Here is a 17584-nt window from a genome sequence, read left to right on the forward strand (position 1 = left end):
CAATCAACATATTCGAGAGAAGGCGCAAAAAGATGAAGAGCAACGAAGGGCGGCGGAGGAGGCAAGACGAAAAGTGGCGGAGGAAATACGGAAAGCGCGGGAGAGCGCTCGTGAGAGACTTCGTCTCGCACAAGTGGAAAGGGAGCAGAAATCAGCTGCCGAATGGACAGAAGCTTTGAGTAGATACCGCATGCGTTGGGCTGATATCAAATCCATACATCCAGGCCAGGTTCGTTTATCCAATCGCCGTCAATGGCTTGTTGGAGCGATCCAGCAACGCACTCGAAGTCTCCTCGAGTGGCCGCAGCGTCTATAGTGGTCTCTAGGGAGACAGCAACCTCCTCGAGTCGTTTTCGAAACTTTTCCCAGTCGGCCCTTTTGGTGCAGAACTGGGGCAGAAGCGGTCTTGCTGCCTGGTATGCTGGGAGGAACGCTCGGAGACTGACAGCCTCGTGGTCGGATCCTGTCCCTGGGAGGTACGACCAGTCCTGCCAATGGAGGCTCCGGAAGCCGATGGAGAAGGCCAGGTCTATTACCGACGTTTTCCTGGAGTTGGGCCGATGAAATGTCCCACCCTGAGACTCTATAGTAGCATGATCGATGAGTAGCGTGGCCTGGGCCGCGTGGAGGTAGCCTGTAAGACGCTCAGAGAGAGGTGAGCTCCGAGCCAAAGGATTCCACCACGGGTGGTGGAGGTTGAGATCGCCTACGATTAGTGCAGGCGTGATTGGCGGGTTGAGGTCGAGAAATCTCTGCACGGTAAAGGATCCCTTCTCATCTGTCTGGTTGTAGATGTTCACGACGTAGAAGTTCTCTATGGGCGTGATGACCTCCAGGACCTGCATGTAGGGATCGGAAACGAGGTCGAACCTGGGGTTCACTTCAAAGGGAAAGGACTTTCGGACGTAAGTCATGACCCTAGGGCTAGTCTGTATGCTGGAGAGATCTGGGGACTCTTGTGGTACGAGCGGTCGGAACGACGGGTGGGAGATGCAGCTGTACAAGCCGCTTCCCTGAGGACCCTTGTCTCGGAAGAGGATAGGGTTCCTGAACAGTCAACCTTAAATACAAGTAGTAAAGCTTCGTTTTCTATATTCTACCAGCAACTTTACCGCCAAGGGCGTGAGGCTTCGAGTTTCAACTCCTGCCAACGCACACCCCGCAGGCCAGTACGCTACTCACTTCCTATTGCGGATCATCACCCCGACCTCTGGGTTCTCCAACATCCTAGCCATTTCGTCACATGTTATACGCACCCATTTTCGATTCATGGAATTATGCCCGCTGAACCTCTGCGACCATTCGTCCCAAACAAGCGGTACTGGGAACCCATAGCGGCCCGGCCGCACAACAAACGACAGGAAAGGCAGACCTGCCAACACATAGGACGAAAGGTCCTCGCTGCTCCACGATTCTTGCCCAGGCCATCATACCACAATGCACGTCGTCGATTCCACAGAAGCTTTGGGCATCCGGCGTAATCCTGGAGACGACCTCGACTAGGCGCACAGACTCGTTATTGCCAGATAGATCCAGCCGGACAGCCACTTGCACGTTTGGGTGGCCTTGGGCTATCTGTCTGTCTTCCCTTCCGCTTTCGACGTGGGGTTCCTGAAAGCTTCGCCCCAGGTACTTCTGAGGCGGCCTGCTCCATCGGCACTGCTACAGCAGGGCTGGGGCGAGACCATGCGCAGTGCTCTCGCGGAAGGAATGCTTCGAGGAACGTTGAACCCTCCCGATCGTACTGCGCGGGAAGATAGCCCTTCGCCTGGCCGGTTCCGCCCAAGGATGAGCTGCATAGTGGTTCAGGGCTAAGGGAACGTGCTCGTGTTGGATCGTCATTCGTCGTTCCGTCATGCCCAACCCAACCTTGTAAAGCTCATCTAATGCCCTCCTCAGCTCCTCATCACATTCTACGGGATTATTTTCAAGGAAACGTAGCATGTCGTCCAATATCGTACCTTCCGAGTTACTTCCATCGAGGCATTCAAGTGGTAATGGTGTTTTAGGGGCAGCGGCCGTGCTGAAGAAAGAGTTCAGCACCTGATCCTCTATGCTTCATGAGCAGAGTTGATGGTGATGTTTTCGGAGGTGCACATCGTCGTGGAGGTCTTGTTGTTGAGAAAAGTGAAGAAAGTGAAGAAAGAAAGGAAAGAGGGATTCTATCTGATGAAGGAAGTACGGGTTTATATAGTACCTGGTCGCTGGGCTGGTCGATCATAGAGTGTTGCAGAGGACTGCGGAATTTCACATCTGGCCGTGAAGTCGTTTTCTGTTGGCCGACTTGGAAGCCTGTCTCTGGTTGCAACCTTGATCTTTCTCGTATTGAGGCCTCCCTCGATATCGTGTGTCATTCAATGGATGATGCAGCTACGATGCTACACCATCAGCGCCGGTGTTTTCAGGCCTCCAGGGCTGTTCCATACCAGGCCGCCTGGGCAAGGAATCGCACAGAATATAAATACCCCCATTCATATCCTCTCCCCAACTTTCCTTCTTCCTATTCCTCCCATCTTACCACACCATCCTCTCCATTCCATCTATTTCCGTTCACACATATAACCTGAGGACGTACGTCTACTCCAATTTCTCGGTACCAAATACCATGCCAACCTCCAATGGGACAGTTTCGACTCCTCAGTCCGTCGATGTGGGATATAACAAAATCGAGGGACTGTTTTACGGTCCCATCAAGGAGCGTGACCACTTGATCAACACCATTACCAATCCCACCTTGATAAATGGTGCCATCATTTTCGACATCACCTGGAAGCCAGTGTGGGTAGATGCACACGAAATTATGGGGGAAGGTGTCCCGTACCTCTACGAAGCTTTGCACCTATGTGGTGGCTTCCAGAAGGACACGAGATGGTCACGTCACCTCAAGCTGGGTGAAACAGAGAATGCGGGGATTTTCCCGGTCAGGGTCTTGCAGTCAGAGGTAGTCGAGGTTGATGGATGCACCAAAGATTGCTTTCTGGTATCATTTATGGACTCCAAGGTCGACCTCCAAAATCTCAATGGCCACTGGCTTGGATACGGCCAGAACCTTGCTATGAGCCAACTCGGGAAAGCTTGTTTGTCCTCAGAGGTGGCGGTTCCATTCGTCAATACAGAGACCCAAAAGCCCACCACCACCAATACGCGCCACTCCGCGGGTATCGGGGACAGCAGGCTCGCCTTAGCTGACCATGACCATTCGTATGCAGAACGACCATCTTCAGCACGTGAGCAAATTTACCGCAGTTCGCCGACCATTCTCTTGGACCAGCCACTCACGATGGGAGTAGAGCAACCAGGCCCTCGTTCACTTATGCAAAAGGGGCCAGATCGGCACAGAGACGACGGAGGCAAGGGTGATTCACTTCCTCGCCAGGATAAGGCACCATCCTATGGCGATCAGGAAACATCACCCCTCTCTGACGATAGGCTCACTGGGAAAGGGGGGAACGGAGGCAACCCAGAACCAACGCCATGGAAATGACAATAACTACGGCAACGGTATGAAGCTCGAAACTCTTTTTGTTCATCGAGCAGGGGCAAGTTTTGGCTTCTACGAGTACGAGAAGACCACTGATGCGCACGTGGGCAAAAAAGGCGCGCTGGCAACGGTCAAGGTTCACTGGAGACCTTCGAGTGTCTCGCTACAGGACCTGCCACGAACCGCTCTACCAGAGGTCCGTGAAATATTTCTCAAGACGTACTCAGAGAAAGAGTGGGATGACCAAATGGAACTTCTCCAAGGCCCAAGCAGGCCGTCGAAAAGGCGAAGATTAGGGCCTAGCTAGATCCTGTTCTGCTGCTGGTTTTAATTCGTTTCATAAGCTCTGCCCTCGCTCTTTTGTCAATCATCAGTCGGAAAGCGGTGCCCCAGAGGCAGTGATACTTTCGTACTATTAATCATATGATATGAAAAATATGAACCGTGCCACTGATACTGTAAGCTGGGATCGGTGACTTGCTGCTCGGCCCCCAGCTTATTCCACGTCTGCCGTAAGGTGCTTCGAATTGTTGCTAATATGATGAGTTAGCATTCCAACTTTCCTAAGCTGCTTGCTGGAACGCACAGCGAGAAACGTAATCGCGGGTTCGTTTAGTATCACGCGGCCGCTCGTCTAACATAGTCAGGCGTATGACGTCCACTAATTGCTATATCAGTGCTTGCATCACATCTGCGTAGCCTAGCCTCTTTACTACTTATCCACTGTGTTACAACATTCAGATCCGTAAATGTAAAGGGACTACGCATTGGTACTCAGCCATTGAGAGTCGTCCATGACTCTGCTCGCCGAGACAGCCACGGGCCCTTCAACCACCACTCACGCTGGCTGGTCTAGCATGAGAAACATGAGATGTCAGAGACTCACTTCGGGCCGCATCATAATCAATATGCTACACATTTGGCTATAAGTAGAGGTCCGTTGCGCAGCTACTCGACGAGCGGCCTACACCCCGGTACTTAATGTCCTACCCGCATTTGTGAATGGGGGTTATCATACCCCACCATTCCAAGGGTCGGGAGCCGCCACGAGGAAGTCTGCTCTTCCAGAACCTCTTCCAGAGCTGGCCTTCCCTTACAGTTTAGAGAATTTACCTAGCAAGATTTCCATCCTGTCCGTCTATTCAAACTCGGAGCGTAGTAATTACGAAGCATTATTTGAAGAGGTGTATTTTCCCCCATATGTCCTTAGTATGGAGGGAGAATGTTACGAGTTTGACCCCAACGGAGACGTTGTTCTCACCCTTCGCAGCCCGAATGCGCCGTTTGCGGTCTGGAATGAAGATGAAGCCCAAAAAGCAGCCGACTCGTTGACTCAAGATAGGGCCCATACTTTGACCGGACTAGCTGACCCCTGGTTAATCACTTATCATGTGACGGATCATGCGCTAAAACATCACCTAGGAGCTGACGTCCTTCCTGCGACTACACCCACTGAGCCCATTACGGGACCAACCCCGGAGCCTGAAGCCAATCCTTTTGTCGAAGCACCCGATGAATCTACTCCTGCGGTTGAGCCCATTTCCGATGTATCTACCCTGCCTGAATTCGCTGCCGAAGACACAACTACTGCTTCGGAACCGGCTGGCCCAGCCAACATGCCATGTTCAATATCTCCGCCTCGGGCGGATCAACCATGGAATCAGGCAGACATACATAGGTGTCCCGCTGTAATTCTAAATTTCAGTCCCAGAGGTGTCAAGGAGAACAAATACTTCAAAACAGAAGCTTTCGAACTAGAAATAAATGCTCAATAATAAATTATTACTGCTAGTACGTGAGAACTAGAATACATAGGAACTGACCCAGCCCCCCTTTGTTTTACTCTGAAATACCGCGGATCCCAGCGGTAACCTCCGTAATGAATTCGTGGAACTTCTGCCACAGGACCAGTACTATCGGCCCGTCCACTTCTGCTTCGAACAGGCTGTTGTATTCGCTCGCGGTAATGGTTCGAAATGTATGCTTCCTAAAATTTTGTCCAATAATAGACAATTCTTCTTGGTTGAAAGTCTTTCTGTAAATCATCTCCAGCACAATCGCGATCTCGTGATTCGATATCACATTCTGCTCCTCATACCGGACACACTTTATAGAGCAAGATCCTGGCCGAACATCGTGTACGTCTGCCGTAGGGGTGGATGGAGACCTGAATATTGAAGTGAATGAGTGCGGACGCACCCCCTTCCCACTCTGCCGTTTCCTCTGGCCTTTTCTGCTCTCAGGCGCTCAATTTCCTTCTCCTGTTCATTCTGCCTGTGCAGAGCGTGCTCAAGGTCCCTTTCTGCCTCTTCAGCACGCTCTCTTTCAATCATTGGCCGAGCCAAGCGCTAGGAGGGCTTTCTCGTCTGCGGAGCTCCTATCACTCTCTGCTCTTTCCGCGCGACTCATCGCCTCGTTCTTTGCTTCTATGGCCTGCTCGGCCTGCTCTGTCTTCTCCTGAATCTCTTGCTCCAGCTTTTTAATACGATGGGTCAACCTCCGAACCTCCTCGTGCGCTTCGGCCTTCTCTAGCACCAGTGTCTCGGCATGTTGTCGTTCCTCTGCGAGTATCTGCTCTGTTTCTAGTTTGTCTTGTTCGGCTTTCCTGTGTGCTTCCACCACGAGTATTGCCGTGTCCCGAGCTTGATCGAGCTGCCGAACTTGTTCTTCCTTTTCTTTTTCTACTTTGCGAACGCACTCTTGTTCCACTCCTATTTCGGTCGCTAGTCTGCTCGCGTATTCTTGGGCCTCCGCCACGGCTGCTTTGGCCTTAGTTTTCTCATCGTGTAGAGGCTGGGTGTGCGCTCGGAGAAGCTCTTCTAACGCTTCCAAGGCTGCGCTCTTCGCCTGGCCAGGCATCAGGACGGGGACGGGGAGCTCGTTGGGCAGCGGGCTAGGGTGATGGGGCTGAGAGGAAGGGACGAGGTCATCGGAAGCAGACAGGAAGCGCGCTGGGAGCTCCAAGGATCTTGGTTGCGCCGAGTTCTTGCGATATTGTTTCGGTCGGATTAATGTCAGAACCGCGATGACTGTCTGCCATGTTAGCCAAGACAGCTGGAAGGGCCCAGGCCACGTCAGCCTGGGCTCGCTCTGTCCGGTTGCCTGCCTCTACTGCCCTCACTGGAGCCAAGCTCGCCCCTTGGCTCTCAGGGGCACGTCCCAATTCCACTATGTCGCCGCGGCTTCCTCCCCGCCTCCATGTCGCTGTCCCCGGTGCCTGCTGCCTAGAACACTGCCACACAAGAGTTGTATCAGGTAGTACCATATCTTCCATGTGATGCCCCCTGCATAGCTTGACGCAACTGACATCGTCATTCGGACCGGCTGCTGCCAACATAGCGGACAGCCTGTCTCCAGTCAAGGCCCAGTCAATAACTAAGACGCCTTAGGCAAAGATATGCAGGAAAGAGGCTGCCGTGTGATATGCCTCCTCTCCCGATGGCTCATCGACACATGCGGCAGTTTCGTGACTGGTCGAGACTGGCAATATATGTGGACTGCGCTGCGATCTGCCAGGCACACCCCTTGCGCCTCAGAGGACACGAAGGAGAACCTTTCGCTCATGGGAGCGTGCAGGCGTAGGGGGATGGTAAAGCAACATTTGGTATAGCCTGGGAACCATGGCAGTCACTCAGCACAGAGTATACTGACGAATACTGTTGAGTTGAAATTATAATAGGTGCAGACGGGAATGGTAAGTCTGGCCGGCCAGCGGCAGGAGCCAATAGGGGAAGTCAAATGCATGGCTCGATGCGACCTGAGACAAGGAGTCAAAGAGGGAGCGAGAGAGAGAAGCAAAGCCAGAGATGCTAGGCGAGATGACGATGAGGATCCGCTGGCGCTCTGTGTCGGAAAGGACGAAGGTTGAAAAGGAGGCAGCTCCAGGTCGCAGGTACAAGATTATGACAAGAGAAAGGAGACTCCTATTTATGCTGGCGGGAGACCAAGGTGTGGACACAAGCCAATTGGTAAAGCGGCGGATGGAGTTTGCGTCAACGCTAGATGTTGAATGGGCTTCTCGTACGTACGTACAAATGGGTTCCGGTTTCAATCGGGGGGTTATTCTGCTGTATTCTTGTTGTTCATTATCTTCTCTATCTCCAATGCTAGCTGTGAGGGGCATCGTATGCCCCTCTTAATGAAACAGAAAAAGGGGTTCGTGCGCGCAGGCACGTGGCACCCCTTTTGGAGTCGTATGGAAAAACGGAGCGCTCCTAGATTTCTATCATATCTTGGAGGTAGTCAAGCATCTGCCCCGGACTGGGTGGTTGAGAAACGTGAAGCATCCCGAAAGCGTCGCAAGCCATTCTTTTCGAGTAGCTTTACTTGCTGGGTGCACGCCAGTCAGTTCCATAATACTTTCACTTCACGTTTCATGCTCACCTGTTGTAGCCTGGCTTAAATCGATCAAGATGCATCTTCATCGGCTTGGTCCATGATTTGGGCGAGTCGATAGTTGGAGATATTCCAACATACGCCGACGTTCCGAAAGGTGAGATATCAGATGTTTTAACGACGAGTGCTAACCGATATTAGAGAAAAAGAAATTACTGGAGACTTCTGCCTTCCAGTATCTTGAAGCTCTGCTCGGTCGCCATGATCAAAAGTATGCAGAGGAGATAGTTGAAGCTTGGGATGACTACGAAAACGGCAATACGCCCGAAGGGCGATGGGTTAAAGAAGTCGATAAGCTGGAATGCATTATGCAGGCGCAAGAGTATGAACAGGTCTATCGTTCAGGAGACTTTGATGAATTTCAAGGACTATCGACAAAAATCATATCCGTAGAAGGACAACGACTACTGGAACTCTTGCGGAAGGAACGGCAGGCACAGCGATTGAAAGAGGCGCAGCGCTACCCTATCGTCTTTCTCCTCTGGTAAGCGCTCCTGTATTCATACGTTCCTCTATCTTCTGACCCATGTACCTAGGCGACGACACATTGTGCAAGAATATGTCTGCCTGCTTGGCTGAGGACTTCGAGTGCCAAACTATGTCCCTCAACGACATTCTACATGAGTCCTTGGCGGACCAGGGATTTCATCTTGCCCAGTACCTTCAACAGTGCTTCAGGGAGAATATCGAAGTTGCAGCACATGCGGTTGTTGACCTACTGAAGAAGAAGCTCGATGAGATCAAAGATGGGCAGTGGGTCGTAGTGCGGGGCTTCCCAGAGAACACAGAGCAGCTTCTCTGGTTTGAGCGACTGGTTAGTGACGTTTCCCATAAGCTGATAAATGCTTATCATAGCAGGTCCAAAAACCGAATCACATCCTGCTTCTCAACGGCGAAGGCCAAGCTTCGTCCCCGAGACAACCTCGGCCAGTTGCTGGCAACGTCGACTTTTGGGAGGCTCGCGATATGAAGCTGGAAGACTATCTGAGACAGCACTGTGGTGAATTCAATAATGTCTCAATTAGCGGGCAATCACGTTCGGAAGGGTACAAATGCATAAAAGGTTTGTTTGAGACAATTGTGGGCGGGTTTAATGACAGCAAGGCGTCAGCGGATGAAGGAAACAAACCAGCCAATCAGCAGCAACCCGAATCGCACTGTTAAAGTATAGATAGCTCCCGAACAAAGTCATCCGCATCGTCAAGAAACATTAAGGAGCTGATTATAAACATGATCGATTGCGCCTGACCATCAACATACTGAGAAATAGGCGTCTGTCCTATAAGATTTTGCGATTCTGGAATTTGATTAGTTAACCACAAATGTACAGCTTGGGGCTTATGCCAACTGACTCCAGGCTGAGACCTTTGCCCACAGGATAGACATAAGCTGGTTGGCTTTCGAATACGTTTCAATTGCCTAGTTGCCTCCAGCCTGTTTCCATTCCGACAGTAACTGCTTACAGGAAGCGGTTGCTTCGTCCAGCAGATACCTAGGCGTGGAAGGATGCTGCCAAAAGTGCTCCTGAAAACAGTTAGTTACTTGTCTTGGCACTAGAACAGGATGTGGTACATTATCGATATAACGACTCCAGTAAATATTGCGACCAGCGTCCAGTTCTCGTGTATGTAGCAAGAAGAAGTAGACCAGAACTTGTACAACAGGGTCTTGGAAGCCTTGTCGTCTCTGGTAATTAATAGATCGATCTAATCGAATCACGTTCAATTCACAAAAATGAACAAGCTGACTCTTTATCATACGGGGTACAATCCGTTGATTGAACCAGGGCGATGTCGGTTCTGTGACGATTTCCATATCTAAAACGTCCTGTCCACTGAACTTGGGGGGCTCGAGCATGAGGCGTACTGACGTGTATAACTGGTGGCAGTCTTTGACTATCGGTACCTTTCAAGCTCAGTATCACCTCCACTCGCATGGGACGAGCTGCTTACATAAAGGTAGTGCTCTGCTAAATGAAAGAAGAACGAGACTGGCGACGGTTGATTCTTGCCCAGGTATAAGGTGTAATAGCTACATACCGAAATGTATTCGGTAATGTCCACACTATAACCCTCTATACCATAGGCGCTAGTATGGGTAAAAAACCAGCCAGACTGATTCTTTAAGAAGACTTGGATCTGGTTCTTGTCGCTCGGAATAAACCTCACGCAGGGGAGCTCGAGACGTGGCCCATCCATGAAATGACACACTTGCGCGATTCGCACCCGGCTTGATGCGTCAACTCGAGGCAAGAGAAAGGCCAATTCATACTCATTGTTCTTCCCTAAAGGACCAGTAAGCTTAGGCTATAACGAAAACAGGATATGAAAATGAATGGTATATACACTTATCGAACGGTCTTATGACATCATACACCGGCAAGCATTTGATAGATTGAGCTTCACAGCGTGGACACCCGAGCCCTTCAGCATACCGGCACTGTTCCATCTGTCAGCCTTTGCGATGATACATCATTCGTCGACTAACCTTTCTCTTGAGGCTCTGGCATCGGCGGCAAGGAATGGATTTAGGTGGATAAACTCGCGTCGACAAATCAATTACCTTCGGTAATGGTGGAGCCCAGCCAAGATGAGAGGCTCGCTTTAGCTGGCCATAACCCATTATATACAAAACAACCTTCCTCAATATCTGAGCAGAGTCACTGCAGTTCTGCAATCATTCTCTCCGACCAGTGGGTCCTCGTTCACTTACGCAAGAGGGACAAGATCGGCACAGAGACGACGGAGACAAGAATGATGCACTTCCCCGCCAGGATAAGGCGTCATCCTATGGCGATCAGGAAACATCACCCATCTCTGACGATAGGCTCGCTGGGATAGGGGGAACGGAGGCAACCCAGAACCAATGCCATGAAAATGGCAATAACCATGATAACAGCTCGATCAAGGCAACTCCGATCGATGGCGATATAGACAAGAATAGCCGCTTCGTATCGGTAGCAAAGCTTTCGCCATGCCTGGAGCGAAACCAAGGCCACCGGTGACAAGGTGCACGCGTGTGTGGGGTGATGATCGTGAATCAGGATCGATGCTTCAAGGAACTCGGTTACCGACTGATTATCGTTGAGCACCCGGGCTGTATGCTGTACATCGGTATTGAACGTGCTGCTACTGACAAGGGCCATGGCCAAGATACGATTATGGAGATCTTTCCTCTCGACTTCCGAATCAGAATCGGCTCGCTTCATTAATAGCTTGCCGGCCCAGTCACGTGCGACTGACCTGACTTGGCGGGTGAAGTCGCAACAAGCCAACCAGACTGTCTTGCTGTTTGCGAGGGACATCACTCTGTTGCAGAGACTCGTGAGAGTGAACAGAGCAATGTCACATTCCCAGTTTTCCTTGAAACGTAGGAGGGTAGCTTCAAGACCGCCAAGAAGCTTGCGAGCAAAGTCCTCATCTTGGACAATAGCATGGGAATCGCGTAGGTGGGATTCTGGGTTGTCATGACACGGGCCACTCTCCCCAATCGCTTGCAAAACTACCAGAGCGGTCTCGATGTTGTTGAAATCGACCGTGGGCGCGTAGAGTTGTACCAAGATATTCTGCCATTGGATGCGCGCTCCCGAGCGCATATGTCCGATTGCTCTGAATTCACCCAGGTCCACTGCGAGAAACGTTAATAACTATGTAAAGACAAGTTTGATCTGTATACTTACAGTTTGGAGGGCATGACGATTGTTTAGCAATGACCTCGTTGGATGTGTGAGAGTACCCACGAATCCAGTCTGGCAACGGGAGCTTTGACGCAACTGCGAAGGAACAATTTGAGGGAATCTTCGAGCCCCCGATTATCTCCGACACTGGGAAAACATGGTTGGTATCGTAGTAAGAATATTGGCACCCATGTTTCTTGCATATCGTCGCCGTCGACGCTTCCGAAACCAATTGCTCGCGATAGTGGGAATTAACGAAAGGTTTGTCAGACGATCTAAGGCCCAACCGTCCCGACTGTCCCTTCCCGACTACTGTGGTGAGGTCGGCGTAGTCACAAGGCGAATAGAGCCTACCAGAGCTGCCAAAAACTCGGTGACTATCTCGGAACAAGTCGATCAGCAGAGTCATGGTCACCCGACGTCAGTCGCTGATGACGGCGGGGACTCGCAATTCAAAGACAACACTGTGGGCTTTGTGCTCATCATCCGGAAGCGGCCATTCATGAACTGTGATGCTCATTTTATCCATCTAGCTTTGCAAAGAACATTTCTGGCAAGAGGAACGGCATTTCATCTCCCAGCCATGGTAGTCGCTTCCCACCTCCTCTTGGTCGTGCTCTAAGCTATTACATGAAGCTTGCAGAGCCTCATACTTGGCCAATTTCTGCTTAAGCTCCTGCATCTTATCGTTTCGCTTCTTCTGGGACAGTGACACAATTTCCTGGTGCAACTTCTGGTGGATGTAAGAATGCGGGACCAATCTAGGCGATGCATCGCATGGACGTACCTCCCCGGTGAATTTTAAAGTCGCGGCAAGTCAGTCACATCAAATTTTTCAAAGTCAACCTCGCGGCTGCGCATCGCCAAGCGTTCAGGGATTTGTTAACACGCCCTATGGCAAATTTCGATGCAAGACAATCTCCATCGCCCCAGAATCTGCGAGCCCCAATAGCTGACACTCTCTTCCCCTTCCAAATCTTATGGAATGTAGATGTTGGAACTCGGCGAGGGAGTCGTTGGGGTAGTACAAGCCTGTCAGTTTACAGTGAGAATTAGTTTGATACGAAAGTAATATAGACTGGGTTAATTCATAGCAGCTGCCTCTGCCCACCACATACGCAGGGCTCTGTTTCGACCGTTTGTTTCCCAGCGCACGTTTGGGCATTGATCACCCCTAATCTAACCACTCCGCCTGTGCCGTAGGCATCGGCAGGCTATTGGATTTGGCCTTGTACCTCCAATCGGGGCCTTCGTCCATAGAGTCAATGCAACCAGCCTCCGCGCTCGGAACCTGATGGCCCCTTCCTTCTTGGAAGACACGGACGGTCAAGCTCGGTAGATGCAACGGAGCGAGTCTCACGCCTTCTTTGTGGTCTTGTATTGGAGGCAGCTCTCCAGGACGAGAGAACAGATGATGCTGGTGAATACGAATACTTCGAGGCCTATACATGGTCTAGATTTATGCCTACTTGATGGTATCTCGAGCCGTGTTTCTAGCCAATTCGAAAGTAATGGATCAATACTTGGCTTCACCGGTCCAGCCGTTGTGTACTATTGTGAGGCAGCTGCAGGACACCCGAAGGATGGAAATTTGTGACTGGTACTCTGCAGCAAGTCGGAAAAGCAGGACACAGCCCGGCTCGGCTGGTAGGGAATGAGACGTGGCCAAATAACAAGGCAGATCATCCTCTCAGGCGGCAGGTACATATCACGCGGGATAATACAAGGATTTGGATTCATGGCGCGGGGTCGCGAATTGATTCTGTGCTTATGTTGCCCCCTATTGCACTAGTGCGCCATTGCTACTCTTCCGACCCTGCGACCCTATAGCAGCAGGGACCAACAGTAGTCAAGACCGGAAACAACCCGTGGGTGTATTCGAGCTGATGCAGCAGAAAGCAGTACTGTACAGTATGTTACTGGATGATTCTCGCTCCATTCGAATCGGCGCACCACGTCGAAAAGGGTGAAATGGGAGACTACGGTCGTGCGGACCAGAATGGTTGTTTCGGCCCCCCACCATCACTTAAGAATTGGAGGGACCCGAAAGTGAGCATCGACCCATCTACGCTAACTGCGGTGGGTTCTAGACCTGGCCCGCTGGTTGCGCTACTGCTCTAGTGCGCCATTGCTACTCTTCCGACTCTGCACTCCAACAGTAGGGCCAACATGCCTGCAGGCTATGAAGCCAGGGCCGCAAACAGCGCGGGAGGATCTTCGAGCTCTCAACGGATGCAGAATACGCTGCTGGACGGTTCAGGCTCCGAGGCGACCGATCTCTACCAGAACGGTACCAGCGGAGCGGTGGTAACATCAGGCTCTGTCCTGCGCACCAGAACATGGGCAGCATCACAAGCTGTCCGTCCGGCGTCCATTCCGTCTCTCAGTGCCACTTGCGCGACGGTTCCGATTCTGAATCACAATCAGGCCAACAAAACTTGGGATTGAAAATAGCCCGCGAGACTCTTCGAGCTTAAGCACCGGAAAAGCGCATGCGAATCTTCGAGCTTGGCATAGATGCTGCAGAAATAGAGTCATGCTGGATGATTCTGACTCCGTTGTGAATCGGCCCTCTACGTCGAAAATGGTACAAGGGGGAGCGGTTGGGGTTTTAGACTCGGCGGACGGATGAGTATCAATCTGCAAGTGGACGACGAACAACAATGACACACGTCAGGACCGATGCGTGTATGGTGTCCTATCTATACCGTGATTCGTAGCAATTTCGTCGATGCCGACTCTCGTCGTTAGCTAAGCTACGGTTTCGCGATGTCTTCCGCATTACCACTCCATAGGCTGGTTTTATTAGGAGAAGAAGGTGTCGGGAAAACCGCACTTGCAATCCAGTTCTACATACACCACTTTGTCCCAACGGTAAGTTGCTCCCGAATCCCACCTGCATCTCATACTAATCAATACTTTGCTGTCCCGCAGTATGATCCCACCATCGAAGATTCATACCAGAAACAAGTCGTTGTCGATGGACGGGCATGCGCAGTCCAAGTCCTAGATACTGCCGGCCAGAAAGATTATTCTATACTGCGTGATCAATGGATACAACACGGCCAAAGCTTCTTTCTGGTATATAGCATTACTTCCAGATCGTCTTTCTCGAACGTACGAGATCTCTACGCGAATATTCGACAGACGAAGGAATCACTAGATCCACATCACCTCGGCCCCATACTGCTTATTGGGAACAAGTGCGATGTCGAATCGGAGCGAGCGGTCTCGACCCAAGAGGGCCATGCTCTTGCGCTCGAGCTGGGCTGCGGATTTGTCGAGACTTCGGCAAAGTATGGTATAAACGTCGAGGCCGCATTTTACGATGCCGTGAGAATACTTCGGCGGGGCCGTACGGCGGCTCTTGTAGAGCAGCAAAGATGTGATAAAAATGTTGGTGACCCCTTCGCCGACGACCAGGATCAGCGTGTTTGGCATCATTTTCGAAGCATCCTTAGCCGCTACTGCTGCGTCCACTAACCGATATGGCTTGGCACTTGCTTGTTGGTAGCGCCCGTTCATGTACTCTAGTATGACTAGTAGAGTCTAGGTGTAACTAATTGCATGGTAATTGTCACGAGTATCTTCACTACCACCCGGGAACCTCGGACCGCCGAATCCTTCTTGGACATCCAAGCGTGGGTTTGGACGGTTGGGGGAGGGGGACAGACGGTCCGTGACTGAATATATCTTCAAAGTCCCTGTGAGTTCTATCAGCACAGGTTGACGTGAAAGACACCAAAGTAACCGCAAGATCCAGGATGGGGGGGGGGGGCGAAGAGATATCGTACGATTGGAAAGGATCATCTGGCGGGCCAATGTTGGCACCAGGTCGGAATGTTCGACGGCTGCCACTGGTTATGGTGACCCTGCTCACTCCAGAGTATGGTCCCGACTGAAACCTGGCATGGTTTGGATGACAGGGGTTGCATTCTTCCTGAATATAAGGCATAACCAACCAACGCTAGAAACGGCCATCGTTCCATCGCGCCAAGGTAAGCTGGCATGCTGCCACGTCGAGCCAGCTGGAATGCTCGTCGCATGCCAATGCTGGACGAAATTGCGACCCAGTTGGTCGAGACCCAATCAGCGGCCATTACGGTTATGCCTGCATTTAGTGACGGTCAATCATCGCTGCTGCGGGTATGGTGGCACTGGCACTACACTATAAGAGGCGAAACCCGACGGGGCGGTTGCAAGCGTCATCGCCCCGTGCGCGATTGTTCATCACCAGGGTTTGTTTTCGTTGGGCTTCCGTCACATTCGTGGTAAGGCTGAGGAATGGAAGTTGCATTAGAGTCCCCTGGACTACTCGGGCCGACTTCTGCTCTGACCACGCCTTTGGGGTGTGGAGCGACTCTACGAAAGAAGCCTCCACAGAGCCGTCATCGGGCGATACTGATATGGTCAGTGATTGGCTTTCAGCTATGTCAACTATAGGTTTCCAGCCAATAGGCGGGCGTATGGAGCAAAACAAGAAGAGGGTTGCATTGTCGGACATGGCCACTTCGGGCTCACGGGAGAACGTCAGATCACCATAGACACTCTTGTTGCTTGGTTAGATTTTTGGAACAAAAAGGATTTAATATAAAGGCTATGACAAGGGTGCAAATAACCAAACCATATTCAACCAAATCACATCAAACCAACGATTTCAGCTAATTCAACCCATCAAACCAGGACTTTCATTAGTCAGCATCAACCAAATCACATCTGACTCTTTGGTTTGGTTGGTTGGAAGGTGCAGCAGCGAATTCCTCAAGCTCTAGGAACTGCTCGGCAAGTTCATCTTGAGAGAAGGTTTCGTTCAACCGATTGCGCTGCCTCATGATTTCTGCTGTGCGTGTGTTGATAAGAACCGAGAGAAGAATAATCTGCTAAAGAGAAAAGAAAAGGGGAGGAAAGGAGAAGGGAATGCCCGAGGCAACCAAAGACAGCGGACGCCATGATTGTTTCGGTGACTCTCACAGCTAACTCCCTTGTAGATAACGGCCAATCCTGTAAGACTCTTAGAGCCGACGTGGTTGGTTGGTTAACTGGTTGGTAAAACTGGTGATCTTTTCAATTGCCCGTTGAATAGATGCCTATCTGATTAAATATAACACCTAACCTTAGGGAAAAGAGTATACCCTACATAACCGGCCTCCTGACAATGAATCTCCTTGTGAACGTCAGGCATACGGTCAGAGTTCAATATGTTCTGATCTACTTCACATAGCCCCGCTGCCACATCGTTGCATGAGATACTGCCTGCACCCGCATTACTTCCATGATACTGACAACCATGCAGCCCCCCTAAATCATGTTCTCCAATATCGATATCAGGTGGCCATGGCACATCATCAAGACTGACTTCACTAGCCTCGATACTTGCTGCCGGGTCCCATGAACAAATCTGGCTGTAATTCTGGCCTGAAGGAACACGTTCTTGTTCAAAGACCACCCAAGACCTTTTAATCACATGGCTTCGAGAAGGGTCTTCCACCGAATATTTGAAAACGACGAATACAGCATGGTTCCGCTCCGGTTGCTGTGGGTAGACCACCACCTCCTTTGTTGATGTAACGTCAGGGCCTCTTGTGGTGACGACGACTGTGGGCCTAACCGTGACGATTTCATCCGGAGTTGAAGATATTTGGGATGATGCGGGTGCAACAGGATATAGCTGTCTTGTTATCGACGTGGTAGGCGATAGTGTAGATAATGTAGGGATAGAGACTTTGTGGGAGCAGACAGCCATTGCGGGAACTACAGGACCACAGCCCAGTTTAGATAGGAATTCATGAGATGTGAAGCTGATATAAAAATGACAGCCACCATGCACTGCCCAAGTCTATGAGCTCGGTGGGCTTCTCTATCGGCCCTAGAACTCTCCCTGCACGCTCGTCAAATGCGCCCAATACAACGCAAAGCTCCCACGGCGGAACGCCATTATAGGCCCTAAATACCGCGGGGTCGCGGACCGGCTCCACGCTGCTTTCTCGGGGACCTGGCCCACTAATCGTGCTAGTGCGCCATAGCTACTCTTT

At 51.0% G+C, this 17584-nt stretch overlaps 8 protein-coding genes across 8 annotated transcripts; 5 read left to right on the forward strand and 3 right to left on the reverse strand.

Moving 5' to 3' along the window:
* Positions 1–206: 206 nt before the first annotated feature.
* PG994_015323 (uncharacterized protein) lies at positions 207–914 on the reverse strand (the record flags this gene model as incomplete). The annotated part of the gene is made up of 1 exon (XM_066866730.1): positions 207–914. The coding sequence occupies one exon, from the start codon at positions 912–914 to the stop codon at positions 207–209; it is 708 nt and encodes a 235-aa protein (XP_066707644.1).
* A 1691-nt stretch (positions 915–2605) lies between these two features.
* On the forward strand, positions 2606–3484 carry PG994_015324 (uncharacterized protein; the record flags this gene model as incomplete). Its single annotated transcript, XM_066866731.1, has 1 exon — positions 2606–3484. One exon carries the CDS (start codon positions 2606–2608, stop codon positions 3482–3484), a length of 879 nt encoding a protein of 292 aa, XP_066707645.1.
* Positions 3485–3503: 19 nt separating this feature from the next.
* PG994_015325 (uncharacterized protein) lies at positions 3504–3784 on the forward strand (the record flags this gene model as incomplete). Its single annotated transcript, XM_066866732.1, has 2 exons — positions 3504–3700; positions 3745–3784. 2 exons carry the CDS (start codon positions 3504–3506, stop codon positions 3782–3784), a joined length of 237 nt encoding a protein of 78 aa, XP_066707646.1.
* Positions 3785–4692: 908 nt separating this feature from the next.
* Positions 4693–5256, forward strand: PG994_015326 (uncharacterized protein; the record flags this gene model as incomplete). The annotated part of the gene is made up of 1 exon (XM_066866733.1): positions 4693–5256. The coding sequence occupies one exon, from the start codon at positions 4693–4695 to the stop codon at positions 5254–5256; it is 564 nt and encodes a 187-aa protein (XP_066707647.1).
* Positions 5257–5806: 550 nt separating this feature from the next.
* PG994_015327 (uncharacterized protein) lies at positions 5807–6818 on the reverse strand (the record flags this gene model as incomplete). Its single annotated transcript, XM_066866734.1, has 2 exons — positions 5807–6514; positions 6789–6818. 2 exons carry the CDS (start codon positions 6816–6818, stop codon positions 5807–5809), a joined length of 738 nt encoding a protein of 245 aa, XP_066707648.1.
* A 469-nt stretch (positions 6819–7287) lies between these two features.
* PG994_015328 (uncharacterized protein) lies at positions 7288–9040 on the forward strand (the record flags this gene model as incomplete). The annotated part of the gene is made up of 6 exons (XM_066866735.1): positions 7288–7373; positions 7894–7973; positions 8018–8360; positions 8555–8690; positions 8735–8876; positions 8940–9040. The coding sequence occupies 6 exons, from the start codon at positions 7288–7290 to the stop codon at positions 9038–9040; spliced, it is 888 nt and encodes a 295-aa protein (XP_066707649.1).
* Positions 9041–10682: 1642 nt separating this feature from the next.
* On the reverse strand, positions 10683–11961 carry PG994_015329 (uncharacterized protein; the record flags this gene model as incomplete). The annotated part of the gene is made up of 3 exons (XM_066866736.1): positions 10683–11503; positions 11556–11648; positions 11907–11961. The coding sequence occupies 3 exons, from the start codon at positions 11959–11961 to the stop codon at positions 10683–10685; spliced, it is 969 nt and encodes a 322-aa protein (XP_066707650.1).
* A 2360-nt stretch (positions 11962–14321) lies between these two features.
* On the forward strand, positions 14322–15035 carry PG994_015330 (Ras-2; the record flags this gene model as incomplete). Its single annotated transcript, XM_066866737.1, has 2 exons — positions 14322–14426; positions 14487–15035. The coding sequence occupies 2 exons, from the start codon at positions 14322–14324 to the stop codon at positions 15033–15035; spliced, it is 654 nt and encodes a 217-aa protein (XP_066707651.1).
* Between the last annotated feature and the right edge of the window lie 2549 nt (positions 15036–17584).

Source organism: Apiospora phragmitis, assembly GCF_038363925.1.
Source record: "Apiospora phragmitis strain CBS 135458 chromosome Unknown utg000016l:1.0-887042.0:1.0-888152.0, whole genome shotgun sequence".
NCBI classification, from domain to species: Eukaryota; Fungi; Ascomycota; class Sordariomycetes; order Amphisphaeriales; family Apiosporaceae; genus Apiospora; species Apiospora phragmitis.